Source organism: Anas acuta, chromosome 3 (assembly GCF_963932015.1).
Source record: "Anas acuta chromosome 3, bAnaAcu1.1, whole genome shotgun sequence".
NCBI classification, from domain to species: domain Eukaryota; kingdom Metazoa; phylum Chordata; class Aves; order Anseriformes; family Anatidae; genus Anas; species Anas acuta.
Window position 1 is genome coordinate 29,137,130 of NC_088981.1, and position 27,222 is coordinate 29,164,351.

The window sequence follows — 27,222 nt, forward strand, 5'->3', positions numbered from 1 at the left end:
AAAACAAGTATCATCTTTATGTAAAACCACATAATGTCAAATACAGATGTGTCCCTTTAAAACCAGAAGATAGCTCTGGAAGACTGAGTACCTCTCACATTTTCTGATTGTCCATCAATGATGCTACTGCTTTGTCAGAAATCCCAATAAATGCAAAGGTCTGACCTTTTCCCCAGATAATTTCCTTTTCATAACAGCAAGAAGACCCAACCAAGCAGTGAATTTCTGTGGGGATTATTGCACATCTTGGGTGGCTGATACGGCTTGGCCTCTGGCCTCAAGCCATGCCTCGTACTCCAGAAAGGCACTGCATTTCATAGGTTATTGCTTGCATATTACTGCCGGGCAAGTGAACGCTCCATACGGTGGAACAAATTCAAGCGCCTTGAAAGGAGATATCTTCCTCAGCGCTGGCACTCATGTGCTGGGGCTGTAAATTATGCCCAGAGTGTTCATTTTCTTTTTAAATGTGCTCCCATCTCATAATAATTAATGGTGTCAAGTTACCGGTGTGAAAAAAGCCTGACTTTACAACAACTATGGATTAATGAAATAACAGTCATGGCTGGAGTAGCAGCAATAAATTGTTAGAGAGGAGCGACACACCTGAAGCGATACTTTCAGAGGCCTTAAATTATTTAGGTTTCGACGTTCCTCATAAATATTTGGCTGTTGTTAACATTTGTTTCTGTGTTAAAAGTGGAAGTCAGCAGCTCTGGCAATAACAACCCTCTTGCTGAGGAGTGTGGGGAAATGGAGCATATGCTTTCCAAGAAAGGCTTCTCTTCCCCAAGGATGATCTCCTAGCTCATCACAACTCTGAAGGTCTTAGAGCCCCACCACACAGCCATGTCCTAACACCCCTGCCTGCTTGGTGGGAGGGAGAGGAGGGCGGGTATGGAAAAGAGGGAAGAAGGAACATGGTTGGCCTGGCAATCATGAAACTGAATTGGCTTAGAAAAACTGTTAACCACTGTGTTGCACTGCTCACTTGTCAGAGCCCCAGGCTCCAGCCTGTTGCCTGCCCTGAGTGAGGAGGAGGTGACCATACCTGGCTGCAGTCACCAGGGTGAGCATTTCCCTGGCTGGAAAGAAACTCCTAGCTAGTGTTGAACTACAGGATTAAGTAGCCCAAAGCTCTATGCTCTGGAGTCCAAAATACTCTTTGGGGGACTGGAAGCAGTAAGTCCAAACACTGCAGGCCCAGAAATGTCTAAAAACCACAGCACCATCTTCCTGGGTACACGCTCAGTGCACTTTGCTGTGTGAAAGCAAAGCTGGCACCTCACTTCTGTTTCAGTTCCTTACTGAGCGGGTAGGTGCTGGAGGCCCAGGGGTATCTCTGGGCACTAGCAGAAGGTTTGACTTCAGCCCTAAAGCGATTCAAAGGGGCTTCCAGAGCCTAGTCACCTTATAAACCAGGTTATTCTAATTGTTTCTTGAATGCTTTCTTAAATTGAGACACCTAGTGGCAAGTATAATTTCACCTCTAAAAATCCAAGAGGTAGTTTAAGCATGGTCCTGTTGACAGCATTCCTGTATTTCTTTTGGCTTTTTAGTTAACTAAGTAGTTTCTCCAATTTTACTTTAATTAAACAAACAAACAAAAAGCTGGAATTCCTTTTATATGGACAGATTATCAGCAGGCCTGTCACTGAACTTCTAACCCATACTACCCATACTACTTTTTGCACTGCCCCTGATACCCAACCTCTGATTTTGAGGAAGCTTCACAAAAAACTTGCACCTGCAGACAAAGGTTTGAGCTCATAGGTCCAAATCTCTCTTTTTAACACTGTTATGGATTGAGAACTTGTTGAAGCAGTCAAAATGGTGAGACATCAGGATAAACAATTTCTGCGTAGATACATATTTGATTAAATTTTTTGTTTCATCCATTTTAATATCCACTATTATAACATATAAAAAGCAAGAAAAAGAGGAACAGAACCCAAAAGTTAAAATGCAAGGGAAGAAAATCTCATTTAGAACACTGGAAGTCTTTTATTTAATGTCAAATAGTATTGGATCAGGCTTTTGGAAAACACACCAAATGGTAAGTCAAAGGGAAAAATATGCTTTCTCTACATAGAATATTTCTGAGACTAGATCTTCAATTGCTGGCATAAACTGGCACAAAAAACTGGCTGCTGATGTCAATGGAATTACATTATTTTGTAACAAGCTAAGACTGTATGCATTTCCCAGCATTTGTTATCAATTAAATTGGGTGTTGTAAATTGATAATCAAGTATTATCATCTAAATTAGGTGTTTGGTAGGAAAAAAAAAATCCAAAGGGTGCTCTGATAAACAGACATAAAACAGGTGGTAAGGTGAGACTTTGTGATCATTCCAGAGATAACGGGACGGATACAGAAATCAATACCTAAAACACATGGGAGAAGCTGGGTCAAGTATCATTGAGTTACAATTCAAGTCTCAATTCTTCCTACATTCAGTGGTATTTGGACTGAAGATTCTGGTTATTAAATAAAAATTAAGAAAATTGTTCCTCGCTATATGTTTGTCTGTATTTTTATCACCAGCATCTTTAAGATCAAATACTAAGGCTTACCCACTACCATTTTGCCTTGTAGAAATTAGAAACTTTCTGAAAATAGCACATATTCCTCCAACCATTAACTCAATTCAGAAGATACAGCAAAACCAACAAATTTTTGTAATCAAAGTAGGGCCTGATGAAAAGACAACAAAATCATTGAAAAGCTTCCTAATGTAATAAAAAACATCTGATTTCCTTTCTCCTTGAATATTTTGTTTTCCAGACCGGATAATTTCTTCATTGTATTTTCATGATGGCCTCACACTGCTCCTTTAAGTCCATCAAGGTTTGCATCAGCCTGTGATCTGTCCCATGGGTCACCTTCATAATATTATAGGCCTGGAGAAGAGAGCAGAAAGGGACACATTAGTCATTGCGCAGGACATCTGAAAGGGTTGGTAACTGCGGTAGGGCATGGATTTCAGTGCCAGCTCTCAAGATGGGGGCTTTAAAGCATGGCATAGTAGAAATCAGAGTGAAGTATCCCAAAGCATGTAACAATTTGTCTCTGACAAAGGAGGAGGTACTGACACATTATTCTTAGATGTTAAAACATTAAAGTCCCCTAATGTGTTGCACAGAGGGATGTTTGGCGTAATAGAGGGAGATGCTTTTGCACTGAGGCATGAAGGCAATTTTAAGATTGATCAACTACAACACCCAAGGTTTTGATACATTATTTAAAAGATGACTGTGATATTTATGCTGTTAATAGCCTCAAAGTCCTTGAAATATAAATGGATTAATGCTTAACAAATAGAATTAAGTGCTCTGACTATATAAGGAGAAAGTATACATAGCATCAAACAAATATGTAAATTAATAGTTTCACTCAAAAAAGGCACATGTGAGGAATGGTTCTTTGCTCCATTTCCCATAGATTATTTTCTCTCTGTGTTGGTCATCTTGCATTGCTAGCCCAATTTATGCTCGCTCATATTGTCTGTTGTATTGCTGATTCCCTGCCACAGATATGTCTGACATACTCCTTGCCCAGCTCATGTTTCAATCACCGTTTCTCATACGACATTTCGGCTTCTTCATTCTTTTAAATTCTTCATGGAAGAAGGGAAGTACCAGGTGGAAACAGACTCAGCACTTCTAAGGAAAGAACAAGGGAGCTCCAAGTGCACCGATAGAAGAAAAAACATCAGAGATTTTTCTTCATCACAAGCTGAGGAATCATCAAAAAGTAAATGCAGCCTGGGCTTGAATAAGTTCCTGGTCCAGTCGGCTGATAAAATTCAGCTAAATCAGCTTTAGATTGCAGAAAAATTATCTTTTTGGAAATATGTCAAGGAAGGGACCTCATTTAAATTCAAAGATAAAAATAAAAATAAAGATTCTTTGGTAGAATGAATCAAATTCTACTTCCAACTTCTAGAAACAGGCAAGCATATGGAAATTCTGGCATAATTTATTTTTGCTTCCAATTAGCTAACTTTTTAGAATAAGAGGAAGGAAGCAAAAGACTGAAAGAACAAGTTGAAGTATCAGTCAAAACAAATCAGAGTAAGCAAGGAACTCTACAAAGAATCAGATGTTCTGAGCTACCACAGTGCCTTCCTACTACTAAATGGTAAAATACTGTTACACAGAACAATGGAAATTCTTTCATTTCACTAGAAATGCCTAAGAAATGTGAAATAAAATCAGAAATCCTCGTTTTTGCATATATCTATTTTAGGAGAAATACAAATCTGTTCATGTTTTTGCAAAACATTTGCAAGGAAGTCATAATTATATTCCCTGAAAATACTCACTAAGCTGTTCTTAGTCTTCTGTTTTTCCTAATTTAACGTGAGGGGAAAATGTTGTGAAGAACAGATCACGAAAGTACTTCAACATAGTTGAGCATGAAGTGTTAAGCTGTACGAGAGCTTTTTTAATATAAATAACTGAAGAGGTAGTGTACAAGGCGAGAATAAGAGCCAGTCCTTACTTGGCAGAGACAGTGGAGTGGAGAAATAAGAACATGGGCACAGTGTAGGAATCCCTGGATGGTGCAAAGCAGCATAGCTGCAGGTGGGATCCCAGGCATGTTGCTGTGCAGCACAGAGCAGCTGTGCTCAGGCTAAGCATGGTCAGGATGACTCCAGGGCAAAAGGGTGAGGGGGACTGGCCATAGATATAGACATGTTTGGTGTGTGGTGTTTACATGATCTGGCCGAGAAAGCTGATGGATTTATTGGGAAAGACCTGTGTTAACAAGATGTGCATTTGGGCTGGATCATAGTCCCAGGGCAGCTGACCCTGATCTTTAGCCCACCTACAGGACACAGGTCAGGCAAGTAGTGATGGCCATCAACACCCTGATGTTACAGATGTCTGTAAGGATATATATCTGATAAAAGGCAAAATTCACTAATATTGTACCTAACCTTGAGATACCATTACTGTGGCTGACTTCTCTCTCACCTGCAACATTTCTTTTCCATTTCGTCTCTGTCCTCAGTACGGCAGATAAATGCACACAGTCTTTATCCTTTTGTCTCCTTCAGGGAGAAAATCATTCTCATGCAATGTTCTGTCTTACACAGTGCACTACAAGTCAGAACCACGCTGTATTGAAGGTAGAATAGCAATGACTTCCCTAATTCTCAGGTTACGCTGACATGAAGTTACAGAGCTATTTTTGTAAAGATCAGAGAAAAAACGGGGATAATTTCACCTCCAAAGCAAGGATTTTTTAACTGGTGATGTATGAAAAATATGGAGGAATATGCCAACTCTCTGAGCCCCCCACCCCCCCTTTTCTTGTATATCTTAGAGCTAACCAGCAGAGCCAAGGCGCATCAGAGTCTTGTGATGTGTGTGGTCCTCCTCTCAGACAAAAGAAGAAATCTAATTATGAAACACTACAGTAATCGCAAGACAGCAGCTCAGGACAGAGTGTCACCAACCACACGCTGTATCCCTGAAGAATATAAAACCCATTAGATCAGAGGTACAGCAGTTGCTCCATGAATGCAAATGAAAGGCAGCACAGCTCTGGGCGCCCCTCTTGCCTCGGTCCCCACCAGCCATCGCTCAAGCAAGCCCATGGGCACAGGCTGCCACCACCACCACTACCACTGGGACTCACTTCAAGGAGGCAAGGGTGAAAAACCAGGTCCAAGTCTTCCCCTGTACACCCTGCCTGTCCTCGCACAGGATGGTTGCACTCAGGTTATGGTCAACCAAAGAGAGGAGTCTGCAGTGCTGTGAAGGTAACGATGACCCCTACCAAATATTTAGGGCACCGAATGTGCACAGGGACAAACCACAGACACTCACCAGGGGATTCCCACGAGCTCCAGAAATGCAGACCTGTCCTGGGCTCCTGCGTGAGCGCTGCTTCCAGGTCGAGAAGCTTTACCCATCCCCAGACAGCCTGTTGCAACTGTCGTTACTGCCACTTTTACAGTCATCCAAGGCTCTTTAAATTAGTTTTGTCAGACCAGGCTCCAGCTCTGGTGTTTTGCTGACAAAGGTTTTCCTGATCTATAATTCCATTTGTTCTCCCAGCATTACATTTTTTCATATATATATATATAAATTTAAAAATGATAGGTTGGCTGTACAATAAACCAAAGGCTACCTTTAGGTTTTACTCCAGAAGTAGATTACTGCCTCTCTGTAATACTTCTATTTCCAAGACCTGGCAAATTAGATTCTGCAGGGGATAATATACTTTTAAAAGGTAATTTCATTTTAATGGGTAACACAAGGTCCCTCACATTATTTAAGCCTTCTTTTGGGGTGCAGGTGAGAGAGCTAAAACCAAAGGGTGATAAGAGTAGGGCAGGGTGGTTGTGATTCACTTTCAGGTGATGCAGGGTGCAGAAATATGGGCTGGGCTGCACGGCCGTGTGTGAAGATCTACGGGTGCAAACACACTGCAGGGCTGCTGCAGAGCCACTGTCAATCCACAGCAGCTCTGAGGCTGTGCTTGATTAAACAGGATTTATATGAGTGAGGTGAATTTCACTCAGATCTCAATTCCTCTGCACCTTCCCCATCCTTCTCCTTAATGCCAGGCTGAAATTAGTCTGACGAGAGCTCCAACAGGGTGCTATTCAGTGTCAGAGTGTATTAAGAAGAGTAATGAAGCAGAGAAGGCAATCGAGTTTCTGCTCTGAGCATGTGGCATGCTCTGTTGACACATCTAATCACAGAGGGCCAAACTGTGTTCTGATATAACTCCAGGACATTATCTGAGTTATATTAGGAATCACATCCTTTACTCGCAACAAACTGGGAATTACATGGCTGTAATTTGCTCCTGTGTAGACAGCGATGAGGGAGTCAGCTTCAGATCCCGTTCGAAGAAGCACTGCATCCCATGCATGCAAGTTGGGGAAGTAGGATGACAAGAAGCTTTGCTGTCTGCTTAACAGTGCTCGCAGAGAGTGAGAGGCGAGTCTCTCCCTGTACGACACATTTGGTTAAAAAGGTGGAGACTGAATGGGGAGTAGACAAAGCTGCAATTGGATTGGTTTATCAATGGTTCTGCATCCCAGCTGCAAAGCACTTACTGTGTCCTTTTGGACCACTAATGTCTTGGAGAGCATGGTTAGAGATGCACAGAGGTATGGCATAAAACAGTAAACAGCACGTGCTCCTTTTTAAGGGACAGAGGAGATAAATCTTGAAAAAATGGTTTCTGTGTTAGGTATTGGTCTGCACTCAAAGAATAATACAGTAACAATCTGGCTGGCAATGGGCTACTGCACTAAACACATACAAAAACCCATCACAACTTCTGCCCTCACCAATGAGCAGCATTCAGATGGCTCTAGGGGAATTAACTCCAGTTTCGTTTAATGCAATATCATATTAGAAATGCAATTAGAAGCATGCCTGTTGATGTATTGCAGCAATATCAATGAAAACAGAAACTCCTCTGACTGAGGGCTCACTCCATTTGCTAAAAGGGAAGGTCCAAATGTTTGGAAATCATAAATATTACAGAGGAAATGGCAGAGCAGATTACCTGGCACATGGCAGATATATGGCTTACTTCTGAATAATGAATGGGAAATAGAATTGATTACGCTCCCATCAACTTCTTAATGATCAGAATTGGCCACAATTTATGTTAAATATATCAAGTGAAGATTTAAGTTACTAAGATTTGGTAAGAAAGGTGCAATATCAAATACTGATTTATTATTTAAAGAGGTGAAAATGATCAGTTATTCACTTTGCATATGTAATCAGATGTTAAAACCTAATAGATACGGTGGTTCAGAAAAGCAAGTACAAAACAGTAAATTATCAGTTGTGTTGTGACTGCTATTTAAAGGGGATCCAGACAGGAGTAAAAAACACTTCCTCCCCATCCCCAGCACAGACTCCCATCCCCTTCTATCCCAAGCAGCTGCCCCTCTTTGCAACACAGCTAGCTCTTCATACAATATGGACATTAAACAAAGGGGACAAAACAGCCAACTTCTGCACTGGAGAGGACTGTGCAGGAACAAAAACCAGAAAACACTCTTGCTTAATTAGTGCTAAGAAAATATACGGTGTAAATGGAGAAGCAGAGAATCCTATCAATGCCTACCAGAAATTGCAGGCCCGTGTAATTACAGCTATTTTGTTCTCAACTCTGTGAATGGGGCATAAGCCATCAATTTCTGGCATCTAATTTCAGACATTCAAGTAGAAGAGAGGAGAGGAGCAAGTGCTGAGAACTTTCCCAAGGTTGTGCTAGAAGCTCTTCAGGCCCTCTGTCCTGCAATTTCCCCATTTGGAAATGGAGATGACAGGATTTCTCCAGTGGGATGTCTTAAGGATAAACCCACTGCTAACATGTGAAATACCCTGTCCTGAAGACAACACAAGCTGTGCAAGGCCTGAAGTGACAGTATTGTGACAAGTTCCTCGCAGAGGGCAAACTGCAGATACTGAGCAAAAAATCTGCAGTACTGAGCAAAAGGTGAGGAGGCTGCATCAGGCACTGGAGGTGGGCAGGGAGACAAGTGAGGGAACCTCACAGAGTTTGTAGTGTGTTCAGGCCACCTTCAACAAAGGACAATCAAAAATACACGTGAATGAGCCTGAGACCTCTCTGAGGGGGACCTGAGGCAGCACATCCTCCAGGAGGAGAAAAATACCCCAACAGTGGCTTAGGATTTGAGACATGGAGCAAGTGAGAGCCTATGTCCTGAAAACATTGCTCACGGAAGGGGATTCTTCAGTATATTTAAGGTTGTAGTTCCAAGCCAGATAGTAAAAGCAATATAACAGCAGGACAAATAAGAGCCTGGGGTAGGAGGAAATGAATATAAAACTCATTAAACCTGAACAATAAGTTCAGGTACAACAGGGACAGCTTAAAACTGAAAAGGAACCAGCAAAGCACCAGCTGCAAAAACAGATTGAATGGAAAGATGGTGAGTGACACAGAAACAGCGGGGATCGAGAAGCATGCCTGTTGAATGTGTAGCTCACAATAAAATACAAGCATGAAAAGGCAAAGTTCTTCCATCCAAAATCACAAATACCTAAGAAGATACTATAAGGAGGGTAGAAACCGCAGCTCCGCACCTGTTTTTGTACTTCTAGTGCTCCCAGAATCCCTTTGCTATGGTAATAAGGAGAGTAGAAGGCACTGAGATAGTTTTATCTCTTCAGATCTAACAGCAATTTTTCATTCAGGCACTTCTGAGCTATCAAACTGCAATTAGCATTGACTGATACTGAGGGAAGGCAGTGCCTGAAACTCTGTGCAACAGTGACCCATCATCACATTCAGCTGCAGCCTGGGGAAACAGCACCGACAATGGAAAAACTCGTGAGGAATATGCAAAGGCACAAGGTACAGTCAGAGGAGAAGGGGAGGGAATACATGGCTGGTTCGGGGCTAGTGAGAGCTGGGGGAGGACGTAGCATTTCACAACACTGACCTCTTTCAAAGTCTCCAGTGCTTGAGGAAACATGTCTTGACTGTACTGCAGTTTGCCCACTCGCATCAGCTGGACAGCCCTCAGTGGATGGAAGCCAGGATAATACAGTCTGCAGAGAAAAAAGGAGGAAAATGTGTCACTGTGTCAGCTCTCACCTTCACAGTCACTGCCTCTGTGGAGAGCTATTAGGGTGGGACCGCAGAGTCATTGTGAATGTTAATAAGGTACTCAGAGAAAATTAGCTACACTACTGAGAAGCATGAAATACTGAGGGGAATTAGCAAATTATTACTCTCCATCTCAAAGGAATGCCTTTAACATTATCCTGTTAGAAAGTGACGGGAGTGGGATTATTTCATTTGCTACTGTTGGATAACACAATAGAATTTACTGTACTTAGTGTTGCAAACAGAGGTCGTTCACAATCCCAGGTCCCTGAAGAGCTATAATTTTAAAGGGAAGCTTCAGAAGGAAACTACCTCTTGGATCCTCCAGGATGAAGGAGAGGGGCAGCACAGAAAGCAGGTACATACATCAAGGCCACCATTTCTGAAGGTTTGCTAGCTGCTCCCTGGTGCAGAAAAGAACTGGTAATGCATGTTCAAGGAAACATTTCAGACTGGGCTCGTGCATCTAGACATGGTATCTGCTACTGTGAGGAGAAACTCCTCACTTCCACAATCAGAAGTTTTCCATCAATCTTACTGGAGTTACTTCGGAAACACATATATAAAGATATAACTATGCTCTCTCTCTCTTTTTTTTTCTTTTCCCTAGGAAGTAGATGGAGGGTGACATCATCATTAATTTCCTTCAAGATGCTCATGAAATGTCATAAATCTTAAATGAAGATGTGCAAATGTCATGGAAAATGTTTTCACACCCAACCTCCCCTTTTTCTGCTGATCCCCCAGTTTCAGTGAAGATGTACAGAAACACATGGGAAGCATGCCTGGTTTGCTTTCCTCTCAGAATCTTTATCCATCAAGTTCTCTCATGAAGTAACAGAAACCAACTCCTTAATGTGAAGAATCCATCCTGAGTTGACACGAGCAACAACTGTTTATACTACAAAAACTACAAGACATGCACAGTGGCATTCTCAAACCTGTTGTGGGTTGCAATCCAACAAGGCTGAGAGCCAGTAGACTAGAGAGAAGAAAAATGATAGTCCTTGTCTCAATCCAAACTGACCACTTAGGAACTTTAAAGATCCAGTTAAACAAATACTGGAAAAATATCAGTAGATTTATTTTTATTTTCTTTTTCTGATTATTATATCAATCAACATGGTGCTATCTGCTAGTAGTTAAGCAAGGAGGAAATACAACTAAGAGATTTTGTTGTGAATTAGTGAACAGTCATATAAATTGCAGAGATAACATGGCACAAATGGGAGTAGTGATAACAGGCACAACTTTGTAAAATTTGCAAAACAGCAATGCCCAGATGGTTGCAAACTTCTGCCTTCACCTGTGACTGCTGCAATGGACGGAGCATGAAGGTCATTCCCTCTCTTTCTGGGCTACTGGAATGCCAGGATGCCTGGGTCAAATATCACAGCCGTGGGAACAGGAGACGGGGAGGCAGACTTTTCATGAGAGAACTTTTTGCAGTACTCATTAGATTGTTTGTGCTGTGCCCTGACAGTTCTGATATTCCTTCATGGCCTTCACATGTTCATTGCAAACCTCCACTTTTCATCCTTTCAACCATCTTTTTAATATTTCTCCTTTCCCTCTCCTTCCTGAATAACCAGCCCTGTCTGAAATACCAACACCATCTGGGTCCTGCCTTGCCAGCAGCCACCATGGGGGTGGCAGCTCACAAGGACAAATTCAGGGTGTGCTTCAGTCTGGCAACGTGGGGCTTGCTAAACTTCACACAAGTCCATCAGAAAGCAGAGTCTGCCCCTGCATGCAAACGGGTCTCTTTCTATAGAGCATACGTTCACTTGAAGTCAATAAAGACTTAGCATCGTTTGGTATATGCAATGCCAGAGCAAACAGGAGGCAATTTAACAATGTCAGAGACTCAGCCCAGACTACCATCCATAAACCAAAGCAACTGAAAATTTAAGATGAGGACACAGAAGGAGTAAGTGTGAAACAAAGAGCCTTGAGTTCATAAATATTTACAAAGCTGTTTTACTGTGCTGATTTATGTTCTGATCTTATGCATGTATATAGTTACATTTGCAAGCCTTAAAATTGACATTTGAAACAACTATTTATTATCATATTCTGAAATAAATCTATTAAACACCTTTTTGTGAAAGCGCATCCATTGAGTGAGTTTATAAGAGAAATCCAGGCAGCTTGCAGCTCTTCTGAGAGATGCGTAAGCAGGCAGAATGCTGCTGGCTTCTTCCAGGCATCCCTAGGATTCAGTATTATGAAAATCTGGCGTGGCAAAAAGAGCTAAGAAGCAGTGTCAGGTATTTGTGAGCCTATCTGCTATCCCCATGCATTGCTCTGAACAAAACAAATGGATAATTTTAAGACTAAGGAAGACATTTACCAGCCAGGGAACTAGCACCTAAAGACTGTCAACAAGAGAATAACACAACTAGAGAGAAATACATGCTGTAAAACACAGAACAGCTCAGAAAGAATAGGATTTCAATCTGAAAAGGATTTTATGAGATTTACCAAGGCCTGAGGGACAGGAAAGGGAACAGTATCACACTAAAAGCTGAAATAAAGAAAGACGGTTCTGTGGAGTGATGTTTCCTGCTCCTTGGCACTGGTCAATGCCCATCAGTCCACTTGCAAAGAGAGATTAAACAGAATACAATAACTAACAAGTAAAATGCACTGTAAACAAGAAAACTAGAGGAGGATGAAAAACATATTTACATTTTGTATCACAGCCTCCGCAGCACAGCTTTTTTCCAGTCTATGACTATCATCATTCATGCCAGCCTGTTCCTCTGCCTGTCAGCTGGTCCCCCCCATGTGGCGTGATGTGCAGACAACACAGGAGTGCCTCTCGTTGCCTCCTGCAGGTTAAAGGGTGTTAATCAGGACCGGTCCCTGGACAGTCCCCTGTGGTACCCACTGTTACTGGCATCCAAACAAGCAACAGCACGTCAGCCATGGCCCTCTGACCCCCACATCCAACCAGATTTTTACCTGTCAAGCTGTCTACTCATCTGAACTGTGATATCCTAACTTGGGTGGTAACTCCCTGATCCTCTCCACCTTTCAAAGAGGACAACAAGAAAGCTGGCCAGCTCTCAACACCTTTGTTAGAGGTCCAATGGGTTTGTATGGGTCACACTCTCAGGTAATCCTCTTGACTCAGCCCTCTCTCTGGGTTGTGCCTGGAGCACTGCATAGGTGAAGAGTGAGGCAAAGAAAGCACTGTCTAGTTCGTTATTCAAAACCACAATTGAAAGCTATTTCCCAGTCTCCAGGTAGCTTGCTTTAGTGTTTCACTGTTCCAGGAACCAGCAATTCCTGCACTTCATTCACAAAATACACGGATACCAATTTTCAGTAAACAAAGATACGGCCAATACTTGGTAAAGCAATAGTTGTTTCTAATATACCATGAAATTGATAGCTCCTATTTGCAGCTCAGCCCCAAGGTTTGCCTTGATGACCCTCCATGCAATTACTGTTCATATACTTTAAAAAGAAAAAAAAATCCTTCCATAAATCTGTATCAGCTCTGAATCTCTTCAAGAAATCCTTTGTGTTCTTGTATATAGAACAACATAAAAAAGAAAAACACTTTTGACTAATTTTAGCTAAATCCTTCTACTTTTTAATACTGCAGTTCCTCTAATTACACTCAAATTATCTCTCATTACAGGGTAAACAATCAGCAACTTTTGTGTTCTGTTGTGAGCTAACGGCTACTATCAAAAAGGATATGCAAAATCACTTTATTTTCTGATGCCTCATGTTTTAAAATAAATATCCATTCCCTGTAAATCTGTCTGCAGGGTTAACATTTACACCTTTGTCTTCAGCCTGATGTAATTAGAAGCAGGCAGGATGTATAAAACCTGAAATAAGGGTTTAGAATGGGGAAATGTTACCAGGCTCTTTAATATGGTGACATGTAAAAAGTGATGCTATACATGACTGTAAATTGGTTTGCAGTATCTTTTCATGCAAGTAAATATGACAGCATAAAAGACATAAAGCAGTTTTAGGAGCCACAGCAACAGAGAAGGAATTAAGAGCAGGCTCCTGGGCTTCAGGAAAGGGGTGAGCAGAATGCAAAGAGGACAGCATCAGTCTCCTGACAGAAATGTACTAGCTACAGTGGGTGGAAATGTTCACCACAAATACAGCACAGCCTTGTTTTCTTTTTCTGATGTGTTCTTGATTTCTGAATTACTCAGTATTTGAGTACATTCATTAAAGCTTTTCACTAAACTGCAGCCAAGGGATTATTTTTATGCTGTCCAGTGATTTTTATTTTTTTATTATTTAGTGATGTAAGACTGGTCATTCATAATTCGCGTGATATTTGTTCCACTCCTTGACTGGGATGATCAAAGGGTTCCACATCTGGGACTTATGAGAAGCATTTTTTAGGACAAATTTAAAGACAAATGATTATTTATGATAAAAAGTATGAAACATTTGGTATCTATCAACTGTTCCAAGAATGAACCAGTTATTTTATGAATAGTCAAAGAAAGTGTATTCCTCAGGAGTATAAAACAGGTAAACTAACAGTGCTCATTTACAACTATCTGTGCTCATTTAGGAGCTCACAGATCTTAATGCCAAAGGGACCGTGCTGCAGCTGTTCAGTCTGATCTCCTGCACAGAATTTCACCTGGCAATTCCTACACCAAACCCTGCAATTTGAAGCTGGAATAGTGCTTAGCAAGCAATGTTTTATTTATAGAAAATATCCTTAAAGAGCTTTGTACATAATTTTTTTAATAACCACCAGCCATATGCAAGAGTTTTGTCTGGGATGGAACAAGGTTATAGGGTTATTTTTGGTGGAGGTGGGAAAATGTTATTGATATAGAATAAATGACTTTGTTTTGCATGCTAAGCATTAGAAGTCTAGTTGGAACTATATAATTTCTCAGGGCAGCATATCTATTTTAACCTACATATAATCTTTAGGGTTCCCTGTGAAAGCCTTCCAACAGATTACTGGCTTGGCTCACATATTAATCACATTTTTTTCTTGCAATAAAAATGATTTTATACAGTTATTCTTTCTGTCCTTTCTCTCTCTCTCTCTCTCTCTTTTTTTTTCTTCTCTTCTCTTTCAACTCCTTATGGACAACCAGGTACGTTTAAATCCATTGAGGACCTTACAACTCCCCTTACACTTTCTGCAGCAGCCATGCCATTTTTGGAGCAGCAGATTAAATCTTTTACCTGTGCTGATACATAGTCCAGCTGCCCTGAAATGTTCATTGTCCATTTTATCTCCCCATCACAGTGCCTCACTGACATAATCAAAGCATCACTGAACAGTTTAATGCTGAAATCATCCTTTTCTATTTTTTTTAACCCAGATTTGACCTTTTTCACTTGTGGGTGCAGCTCCACAGCACTAGTATTGAGGATTTCCTGCAGGTAAGTACTAGTGCACATCCCTGAAGCATTACTGAACAGCGTTGCCACTGATGAGAAAACATATTTAGTAAAATCTTTATATTGGAAATATGTTTCTGATTTAACCAAGTAACAAGAGAAAGTCAACCTTATTTTCTGAGCCAGCTGTGTCTGATATAGTAGAGATGTGTAGACCTAGCACCTCTCATCATACCTCACTTGGAAGTCTCTAAACTCTTGACTATAATACATCCTGGCTGTACATTCGTGTATTCTAATTTATATGTGTTCTTTACCTGTATTATTGCTGTATTGTCAAAATTCTTGTTATCCTTAGTATTGAAAGTTTCACCAAAGACCACAACATATTTAAGCACCTCGTTATACTAAGCACTAAAAAGCATGACATGACAGTCCTTGGTCTGCACAGATGAGAAATTGAGGCACAGGCAAATGAAGTGATATAGTGATATGTCCGATTTTATGAGAGAAAAGTCCCTGGAAAAGCGAAGAATTTAACCTGGACCTCAAGAACTGTGTAACTTCAGGGAAAAGGACTTTTTTTAGGTTCATGCAGAGCCTGGGTCTTATATCCATGCTGTTTTGTCTGGCTACCTGGCTCTGTCAACCCAGATGAAAGTAAATGTAGTTTTGTAGGCTTAAAAGGCATGTTGTATTTTTGAAATGGAATGTAGAGACAGCAGCATTAGAAATTTTTGTGCCAGATTGACAATTTCTTCTTCTTTTACCTATTTATTTTTATTCTGTCCTCACTCAAGAGATGTCCCATTATTTCAGTGAAATAACTGCCTCTGCAAATAGTTTAGGATTTAGATCTGTGAAATCATGGTTCAAAATCTTTTTCATCACATCTGTGTCTCATACTGCTCTATGATTATTTGTTTCAGTAATTTAACTGATGTGATCAAATAAGCAATCACACTTCTTAATCGACTGAATTCACAAGAAATATTAGCTGTTCATCAGAAATAATTTCTCTCTGGCTACTGATCATTCTGCCATATTCCTTATGGTGATAATTTATGTCACATTAAAATGGATATAATTCCAGATGTTGGCTCTACCAAGATTTGAATGATAACTTTAATAAAATCACAATGTGTTATAAACCACAATTTTCATCTTGTCTCTAAGTCTAATTAATCCATTTAAAAAGCTGATGCTGTCTGTTTGAATGGTCCACTTCAAATGTTGTCTGCTTCTGGTGTTAAGAGATGTTACAGTAACAAACAGTGCTCAGTCTGGAATGGAAGAAGGGAAAAACTTGGCATAGGTTGTCCCTGTGTCCTGACCAATCTTCCCAGCATCTTGTAGCTCGTTAGTTTCATCATGTGGTTTCCATCCTTACAGCTACGGATGGTAGGGTGGACTGTCACTGCAGATAGGAACATATTGTCTCAGTCCTTGCATAAATGGAAAAACTAGAGGTTAGGGTCAACAGTTTAGTTCAAAGGATTTATAAAAAGAATTAAAAAGTGAAATGGAGCATGTTTAGAGAATGCCAGAAAATACAGTAATTGCAGGAAAGACAGCAAAGAAAGCATGGGAAAACTACTTACAGAGAACATGCATAGGAAGAAAAATAAAATATGGAAGGGAAACGTGTACTAGAGAAGTGTTAATTTGTGACGAAGACCTTGATGTTTACCTTCTTCTTCAAGGAATGAATCTACAGGTCACTGATGTTAAGAGAAATAACCCACCCTCAGTATCTTATATAGCTAGAACACAGCTACAAGACTGGTTGCAGATACAAGCAATGCAAGTTTAGACTTTCTGCTTTCTGTGAGCAGATCATGAACCTGCATGTTTGTATGCTGATCCTTTCAGCAACAGAACAGTGACAGGGAAAGAATGAAAAGCACTGCTGGATCCCCTATGCTCAAAAAGTGCTCTAATTGACTCCCTGCCCCTCCAGTATGATAGGAACTCCCTCAGCACCAGAGCCACGCACACCTAATTGCTACTAGTGTTAGTAAACTTCAGAGAGGTCATGCGAGTGTGTGCAAGTACAAACTCTACAAGGAAGGATGCAGCTGGCAGTACTGCCATCATCAGTGCAGAATATCTTTTCTCCACTCCTCAGAATCTCAGATCACCTCAGAAGTGTGCTGTAATACAGAAGACTGATAACTTGTGAGTTAGATCACTGGTTTACACCATACTGTCCTTCTTCCTTTTTCTACAGTATCTCCAGATAATTCTGCAGGGAAACTATCAGGTACAGTGCAACAACTCCGTCTCTTTAGAGAAAGGATTACAAATGCCATTTCAGACAGCGTGGCTGTGATTTGGAGAGACGTAGTCATTTTTCTCATGACAGCTGTGGGTCAGAGAAGAATCACAGAAACATGTCCTTTGGCTGGATTTCTGTCACTTTCCACTTCTGAAGATCACAGACTTTTTTTTTTTTTTTTAACATAGATCACTCTTTTAGTAAGCTGATGTATATATATACACACACATATATAGTAATGGGTTTGAAGTAAGTTGCATAATATAGGAAAGAGATCTTGGAGTTATAATAAATATTTCCATGAAAACGTTAGCTCTATGAACATTCTGTTCAAAACAAAAACAAAACTAAAAACAAACGAAACAAAACCAAAACAAATATTAGGATATTTTTAGGAAAAGAAAACAGAAAAGTGCTGAAAAAAATACACCATACAACTACATCTTGAGCATTGTATGCAATTCTGACCCCATCATCTCAAAAGAGTTTAATAGAAAGATATAAACAGGGCTGAAGAGGACAGTCAGATACAGTATAATGAAGGAGTAAATAGACTAGGACAAGTCTGCAACAGAAATGGTTGTGGAAGGGCTCAGTGGATCTACAAAATCAAAGGGAGCATAGAAAAGGCAAGCAAGGTATGATCAGTGCCCCTCACAAGCAAGGTATGATCAGTGCCCCTCATAAGACCTAGAAGATAGCAGATGAAACCAACAGGTGACAAGTTCAGAACCAAGAAATGGATGTTCTGCCTCACACAGAAACTAGCTAAACTGTTAACCCAGTACCTATGATCATCAAGTCCTCTTTTGTTGGCTATTTCCAAATGATAAGTTTCCAGCTTAGGAAAGGTGAAAGGTTATGAAAGAACTCATAGGAACGTTTGCCTCTTTTGGTATCTCCTCCCAGTCTGCCTCTTTCTTATGCAGTTCTTGATCCACCTTAATTTTTTGTGTGCAAATATGCATCTAGAATGACAGTAACTCTGTTATACTTCATTATATAATTTAATGAAATTTAACTCTATGTTATTGTCCTTCACTTAGATTTTGTTGTATTATCAAAAATAGTCTTGCACGATCCATATTTGTTAAACCTACATTACTTTTTACAGCATTTTCCGTTCATTTCATTTTTTCTGCCTTCAGAATTTTTCTTAAATCTTCTTGAGCTGATGGCCCTCTAGTTCCCCCTTCCAAAGTACAGGAACAACATAATTGTTATTCTTCAATTGCTTAGTGTCAGCTCTGACTTAATGTTCTTTGGGAACCACTTTTACTTTGGAAGTGTTCTGTACCATACCCATAGCTATTAGTAAAGCTAAGTAAATACAGAAAGGAATTTACTCTGCATCCAGTTAGCAAGATGGCCCTTTTTGCTTTGTGATACCTTGTGCCATTGCTGTTCCCTCAGTAAGCATCATCTTGTTTGCAGTAACTACTGCAGTGGCGTTGTGTTTACCAACCCAGTTTTATGTTAATAGCAATACATGGGTTATGAACAAAGGAAAGCCAGGGATCTCTCCTTGCCCTCTACCATCTTCAAATCAGCAAGATGCTGGTTCATTGCCGTCCCAACTGTGGACATTTGATCCAGCTGTTTGTGTACATGCTTCTGATTTGGCTGGTTAGCCGTTGAACCTGCCAAATTCTGTATGGCTTATCTCCTCAGTTTTGACCACTCAGATGCCTCCCAGACTTACTTCTCTTACAGGTTTCTCTGCTTTCACCCACCATGTTGTCACCTTTCAGAATTTCTCAGATCCGTGCTTTACCAGCTGACATTTCAATTTTCCTTGCTTCCCAGATCATAATATTCAACAATAATAGCAACAATAATAGCTGAAGCAGCATTTACAAAATTTAGTGAGATTCTTATGCATAACTTGTTACCAGCATGCCTGAACAGGAACTCTACTGCCTTGCATCAGATATCTCAGTTAGCTATCTGGCTTTACTCCTTATGTCTCAGCTTTTCCATCTGTAATGTGAGCATAGTGATCCTATCACTGAAGGATAAATTCAATTACATTTGTGGAAAGCTCTGAGGCTTCAGTAGGAAGATTCTGTAGCAGTTGAATGTATTAGCACTAGTTCTATAGAGAATTATAAATCCTTGGTAAGCTACGTGGTTAAAATGTGGCAGCTAAACAGGACCATCTGACTATACTGAAGAACACTACCTTCCATCCAGTCACTCAGCTGGCTAGAAAATATCTTGCATGACCCAAAAGGCATGTAAATTGCTCCAGAGTTTCCTAGAAACAAAACAATCTGGAAGAAAGGGGAGGGGGGAAATAGCATTCTTTACAGAAAAAAAAAGAAAAAAAAGAAAAAAAAGAAAAAAAAAGAAAAAAAAAAAAGACTTGCTATTAATTTTATGAGTAGCAATCATGAACAATAATCTCTCCAAGGCTCTAAAGGGTTGCCTGAAATGCTAGCTGAATATAAAGGCCAGATTTTTTCATGTAACACCACTATGCCTCTTCATGGGTATGCAATGCTTCAAAAGACCAAGACATGCTTGAACTCTCCATTTGTAATTGAAACTAGCATGTTCATTGAGCAAGCGTTTTTCAAGCAAAGCCATGTTTGCTGTACACCTTGATTAATGAGTACATTTGTACCTTGGCAGAACAGGCAGGGGGCAAAAAAATTTTGAGAAGATTGCTTGAGGAGGAAATAGATCTATGAAAAGAATGTTTCTGTTCACACCAAGTAAAGAAATTTTCAAGATTTCATGCTTTACATGGTGTCTCATATCAGTTCCTAGTTTAGTGTGCAAGCTACCATCTCCAATGGCTGAATACAACATGCATGTTACAGATAGCAGAACATCTCAAGACAGTTTCTACAGATGTAACCTGATATAATATCACTGATTTTAATGCTTGATGCACTGACTGACATGGGTACACCATCATCTGCCAGTACATGGAACACCTTGTGTCTAAGAGCTATAACACAATGTTAATGTCAGCATCACAGAATCAAAGCCAAATTTCCAAAACATCGTTCAAAATTCACAGTACTTGGGATTAAAAGATCTTTGTTTCACTTTTTGTTCAAATGCTGCTTTCTTTCTACAATGTTCTCTGGGACAACCAAGTTTTATGCCCAGATTTTGATACAAGATTATTTGCAATCTTGATCCACCAGTTTGTAATCATATCTTGTTGTTCTAAGAGACTCTGAGGTTTTGCAAAACTATACTGACTCTAGCTATGTCACTACTCCAGCCACTCAGGGCTTGTTTAGAGATGTGTGAGATGGGAGGATAAAAGATACTTTCCAATAGGCATTTTGCATAGAATGTCCTCAGTCTGAGGTTTTTGATTGCATTTCTAGATTGGAGCATTACAGGTTTGTATCTTAACATGACAAATATATTTCTGTAGGCAAGATAAGGCATGAACAATTGATTTAAGATAAAGTGCAATGCATTCAAGGACCTACTTAATAAATATCTTGAGTATAAACAGAAATAAAGACTTCGCAGAGTCAAAATATCGTGTATGATATGCAGGATATGCAGTTCCCAAGGAATTAGCTGTTTTTGATTTCACTTAGTGGCTACTATATAAATATACATGATGGGCCTGTTGGGAGTCATGTGGCTGCCAACAAGACCAGTGGCTGCCTCTCTGTGCCAGACCACAAGAACAATGACCAAACATGACACTGAAGAATATGGCCATGAGCCCATCAGAATTACAAATAAAATTAAACACACAAACAAAAAGCCTATTAATCTGTGCAGGAAATTCTGAAGAGTTACTTGACTAGGGCCTACAATGGTGCTTGCACAGACACCAGAGGAGGCACAGACATTTTGTGTCCAACTGCCTTTCCCTGTTGCCAGTGGGTAGACATCCCGTCCATGCAGCACATTTCTGACAGGGATCATCTGAAACAACCTGATAAATGTTTACCTTGCTTCCCATTCACTGAGGACAGCAGGCACAAAGAAAGAGCTTCAACTGCAATACAGGCACAGGAATAAGAGGCTTGTAACAGTCTGAAATTACAAAACATTGAGCAACCACATTTCTCTTCTAGCCAGTTGTGTGGAGGCAATTAACACATTGATTTATGGCTGAGTGGAGGAGGGGAAATGAGCAAAAGAAACACATATGGACTCCATCAAACTCTATTTTTTCTATCAAATGTTAGTTGTGTCCCACTGAGCTAAAGAAAGACTCGGTACTACTTGGCCCACAGTTCCCAGTAGACAATTTCTGCACACTGAGACAAGGTTCATAGCTCTAGCTCAGCATTAACAGTCAGCACACTGGGAAGAGCTCCAGTAAGCTGTTGTGCAAGTGCAGCAAAGCTGCCAGGGTCACCAATCTGCAGGTCCTGGAGTAGTACATCACCCTGTGCCCCAGGTCATACCTCTTCGTCAGCTAAAACCCTTCAGCAATATTTACTATCTGTGTGCCATTACACATACCAGCTAGGTCTGAGGCAGAACCCTTGGTCTATCTCACAAGTCATTATTTTTAACAGTAAGAAGAAATTCCATTTTCTCCCTTTCCCCAGACACTGTTTCCTATTTTCTTCTCAGTTTTCCTCCTCTAGGTTCTGTGTCTTTCTTTCCTGGTTTCTCTATCCTTCTCTTTTCCCCCACCAAATTGCTTTATTTCCCCCTCTAACCTCCTCTTTCATCTTTTTATTCATGATTTTACATTTCTTCCACTCCTGGGCCCTGTCTACCTACACATAACAAAAGTGGTGTGTCCTGCGGAGGCCGATTGCTCACTTGGCTGGGCTACATGCAAGATACACATCTTTGAAGCAACTGCTAGACTGCTAACAGCTGTTGCAAAGTAAATTCCCTGTACGCACTGAAAATTACAACATGTTAAGACATGCAATGGTGTGCTGTGCATAAAGCCTCAGGAAACTACCCATTGATCTACGACATGTCCATTAATCTCTGCAGCCTAAAGGGCATCTTTCTAAATTGGTACAGGAGGCAGCCATGAAAAAAATCTGTCAATACGCTTTTGTGAGGCATAGGAAAACCACATACTTAGTCTTTGCTATTAAATATGAATCCATGGCATGAGGCAGGCATCAAAATCTAAAATGGCATTTACTTGCCTCAAGCAAAAAAACAAAATGTCACAGCCCTATCTGATTTTGCTTGTAGCACAATAGGACCTCACCATTTCATTGTCAATTTGTGATTTCTCTGAAATGTCTTAGACATCTCTCAACTTTCATGACATCCATTCTCAGGGCTTATGTATCAGTCTGTATTTTATGCTGGACCAGATGTTCTCAACAAAATGCAGAAAAAAGACCTCACTAGCAAAATATTATGTTCCCCTTTCAGTGGACAGTTTCTTTCCCAGAAACATGGAGCTCTTCCCTGGAGTCACCTTGCAGCTACATACCACAGTGATACACGCTTTTTTAATAAAGAGATTTCATTCTTTACTTGGAGCTTATCTTGTTTCTTTCTCTGCTCATGTTGTTACACCAAGCAATGTTCTAGGAACAGCAACTTTGACTGAGATGAAAGACTAGTTCTCAGAAAGGGCTCTGCTAATTATTGCTGGCTTCCTGCGGGGTTTATTTCTGCACAAACTATCACATACCTCATTACAGTCCTTGATATTTAGAGCAGTTCTTTGCATTGCCCCTTATCAGAAGAAAACCTGATGAGAGTTGTACCTTCATATGAGAAGGTATGTGGCTCAATTCTAGCCCTTACATGACTGGTGCCACTGTCAGCTGCTGTCCTTAGCCTCGAATCGTCACATCTGCTCTCATCCAGCTATACTGTGGATATGCAACAAGATGGACATTTTGATGGCTGAGCTCCTGTTTTGTCCTTCTGGGCAGCTTTGCCATGTGTACTTTTTACTTTCCCCAGGCATGTTCTAGATGCCATCTTACATCCAAATGATCACTACTTTGGTGTTTAGGCCACTTTTCTGAGACCTGACATCTAGCCTCCTCAGAAAGCACCTTGATTACTGTGGTAATTTTTGCACAAATTAAATTTTAGGTTAAAATAAAATAAGTACATAAAAAGGAAACCCAAAGTTATTCACTGCTAGATTGCTGGATGCTACCATTCTCTTTACCACTGCACATCCAGAATAGAAGTATGAATGAAGTCCACTTTCAAACACACAGATATTTAATTACAATACAGCAGAAGGCCTGGATAATTTACCCATGTAAATGATAATTTTTATACGTTACTATAAAGTACAAATAATGCTAACCATGCAACTAAGTTTTGCAAAATATGCATCTTTTGTCAATGCTAGTTTGAGGCACGATACAGTAGATTCTTAAAAACTGCAGAATATTAATTTCTCCATGACATTTGTTTATGAATAGAGATGAGCCAAGAAGGAAATTTTGCTGTGCACGGAAGTACGCTGACAGCATGAATGCTACTGTATAGTAAAAGTATTTCCACTGTGACATAAGTAGATTTAAAATGAATGCATACAGATATGCAGATTTCCTTAACATTTTAAAATATGAGAAAAGACAGATTACATATAAAAATATCACATTTTTTTGATTCCTACATCATATAACATAAGTCAAATCATCTCACACTGTATATCATGCAATATTATGCAACATACAAGACATAACAATTTAAGCCAGTTTCATATGGACAAATATTTGTATCAGAAAACAACCACTGAAAATGCTTATCCTCTTAACAGAGAAGCTATAAATGGAAAGATTATTGGCTTAAAGGGTAAGAGATGCCTTGCTTTGTCTCCATTCCAAAGCACTTACACTCATCTCTTCCATTCTTTTTCTCTCTTCCCTTTTGGCAGCCTTGTGTAATTATTCCAGGAACTGCCAAACTTCTTCCAAACCCTCCACCACCACATCTCCTCTAGCTTTTACCATGGCTTGCCCTCCTCCAAGGCTCCTTCACTGAATTTCTTTCCTATGTTTTTACCTACAAAGTGCTCCTGACAAGATCTGTAACCTCCACAGTTATCAGGCTTGCTGACTGCATCACAAGCCTCATGTATAGACTAGGGTATCAAAACATCACATACTCTCACTGTCAGTGCTTTTGTAGCATGACTCTACAAACAACACCTTTATTTTTAAAAGCAGCAAACTACCATCTACATGAAAAATAGATTACATAAATCATAGTGAACAAACTGATGGCAGTTCAGGCCTTCAATACCTATAGAGCAGCTTACCCAGTATGTCTTTGTCACCCAGTAACCGTTCTACAATGTTGGTATTGATTACCTCACCGTATGTGTTTTACTGTATCACTTTTAATTTTAACACTTTATTTAAAACTATGTGAACTCCAACAAAACCCTCTACTTTACAGATAGGCCAATAAGTTAAAATAGGTTAAAAGACAATTAACAAATACCTTAAAAAAGTGTTTGATCAAAACTAATTTCTACACTTGCCAGGGTACAATGAACTATCTGAATGTACCCTGGGTTGCCTTGATTTGAAATTATGACTCCAATCTGAAACACTTTTTGGATTACAATTCATAATTTTAATCACTTATAATATGTAGGCAAGCACAATCACCATTAGGAGAAATTTGTAAATAACTGCAATTCTTGCATAAATGCATGACTCTTCTGCATAAATACCAGAGTAAAAGATTTTGTCTACATCTGGACTTTCAAGGTTAATTTGATTTCAGTAATGATGTGAATTTAAGGTAGATTACTTCTACCATCGTGTAGATGCTCTCATTGAAAACTAATGTGGAGCTATTTCACATCTAGCTTGATTCTTTTCCAAAGTAAATTAGGTCATGCTGCATTAAATCAAGAGAAACACAGGTATTTGAAAAGATTAATTAAACTACTTTAAAACCTTTTTGGGTTATTTACTCTTGAGGCAAATGCATTGGTCAGATAAAAACAGTACCCTTAAAAAAACAAAAGCACGTGTCTTCACAACATTGGTCCAAAATGTATGTAAATATAAAATCATGTAACATTCCTCTCTTTAGAGTAATATTTGATGTTTTGGGTCTGATTTTCTTTAGGTGGTCAGGAGTTAGCTAGAAAATTGGTTTATGTGGGGAAAAAAATAAAGATTTGTCCTTTAAGGTACTAGACAAAATGGGGCAAGGCACAAACTAGAAACAATAATATATTTTGCATTATTAGGTTAATAAGATGGTTGTGCTACCTTTTGACTCAAAGTTGATGGTACAATAAATATAAATTATGAAGTATTAATTAGAAGTGGCAGATTGTGCTTAATGTACTAGCAAATACTAAACTACCAGCAAACACAGAATCAGTTGCTATAGTAATTCTCTTCTCCACCAATGTCTTAAGAATCATTACAAGCTATGATGAATTTAGTCCTTTACAAAATGCGTGCTTTTCCATCACCACATTTAGTGGATTTTCTGCACAATCCCCAAGTGCATCCTGCATGGATCACACTGTGTATAATCAAATCTAAATATCTGATTTGAATTTTTATTGAATGCTGACCTTTCTAATATACATTTCATTTGTGTTCCTATCTAATATATACATTGTGATCTCAAATATTCCTCTGTGCTTATGTTTAAACAGAAGGAAGTGCAAAATCAGCTCACTAGGAAAAATGGTAATAGATAAAAAAAAGGGTAAAAGATTTTTAAACAATAAGTTAATTATCGCAAGCCAAAAAACTGGGAGAAATTCTCCCATGTGTAAAGGGCCAGTACAAGTCCTGTGCATCAATTAGGCCCACTTATAACGCATTTTAGGGGCTTAGACAGGATTTATGTGGTGCATAAGCCTGGGGCTGTCTGGCTGCATGTGAATTTCATCCTCTATGAATATAACTGTCAAGATAGCTGAAACCTGAACATTAAGAAGGTTGTTAGCAAGTCAAAAATCTAAATTCTCAGACATTGTCACCTCAATTGTATTTGTCATCTTCCCTTTCTTATAGCAAAACAAAGTGGTTATATGCATAAAGCAAGTGCAAGTAACGGTGGCTGCAGTACTAAACTTTCCCTTTTATGCTGCAAGATGGATGGTACTCTCTGAAGAAAAGGATTGTTTCTTTCTCTTTTCCTCTTTAAGGAACAAGTTTTAGTGGTACTCAATGGAACAGGCTGCCCAGGGAAGTGGTGGAGTCACCATCCCTGGAAGTCTTTAAAAGACGTTTAGATGTAGAGCTTAGGGATATGGTTTAGTGGGGACTGTTAGAGTTAGGTCAGAGGTTGGACTCGATGATCTTGAGGTCTCTTCCAACCTAGAAATTCTGTGATTCTGTGTGTTTCTGTGATTCAATAAATTTCATTTCTATGTCAGGAAGCGCATGGCAGGGCAACCACTATACTGAGCTCCCAATATACACAAGCCTTCGATTAATGTTTTGTTCTTGTGAATGTAAGACTTTAAATGCATGATTAAATTTCAGTATCTAAGTTTGATTCCTGATCAGCAATTATTTAGGATTCATGGATTCTTAGCAATTACAAATTTCTCTATTGCTTTACATTTCTGAATTAGCTGTCCAGGATTCTTCCTTCCTTAAAAATGAATCTGAAACCTTTACTTAGCCCCACAACTGAACAGAAAACAAACTTTTTATTTGAAATATGAAGCATTTTGACAAGTATTCAATTACTTGGATCCATACTAAATTATGAAAAAAATTCCAGTGGAAAAATTTTCCTTGTAACTCCTGTTGGAAAATACTTCAGGTGTGGAATTCACATTGACAACACTACAGAATTGAGGCTTTGTGTTCCACTGGACTTTCCTCTGTTGGATCCTATTTGATCTACTCATAATACCTGAATTGAGACACCTTTTTTTTTTTTAAAACAAAACAAAACACAAAACTTCATTTCCATGCATTTTTCTCTGTATCTCCTTTTGTTTCCTCTTGTACCAAATTGCCAAAATATCAAAGTTGCTTCATATTTGTATCCTCTAGTCACCCTTACCTTTGGATTTTTTAGAGAAACTTTG

General features: G+C 39.5%; 1 protein-coding gene across 4 annotated transcripts in view; it reads right to left on the reverse strand.

Annotated features, from left to right (window-relative positions):
* Positions 1 to 1,981: 1,981 nt before the first annotated feature.
* The window catches only part of SMYD3 (SET and MYND domain containing 3), a 376,761-nt gene continuing 351,520 nt past the window's right edge, over positions 1,982 to 27,222 (reverse strand). For all 4 annotated transcript variants that reach the window (XM_068676387.1, XM_068676385.1, XM_068676390.1 and 1 more), the window contains 2 exons: positions 9,459 to 9,567; positions 1,982 to 2,904 (listed from right to left, as the gene is read on the reverse strand). In XM_068676387.1, the coding sequence (XP_068532488.1) occupies positions 2,803 to 2,904; positions 9,459 to 9,567 (211 nt within the window). In that variant the 3' untranslated portion in view covers positions 1,982 to 2,802. The remainder of the gene's footprint in view (positions 2,905 to 9,458; positions 9,568 to 27,222) is intronic.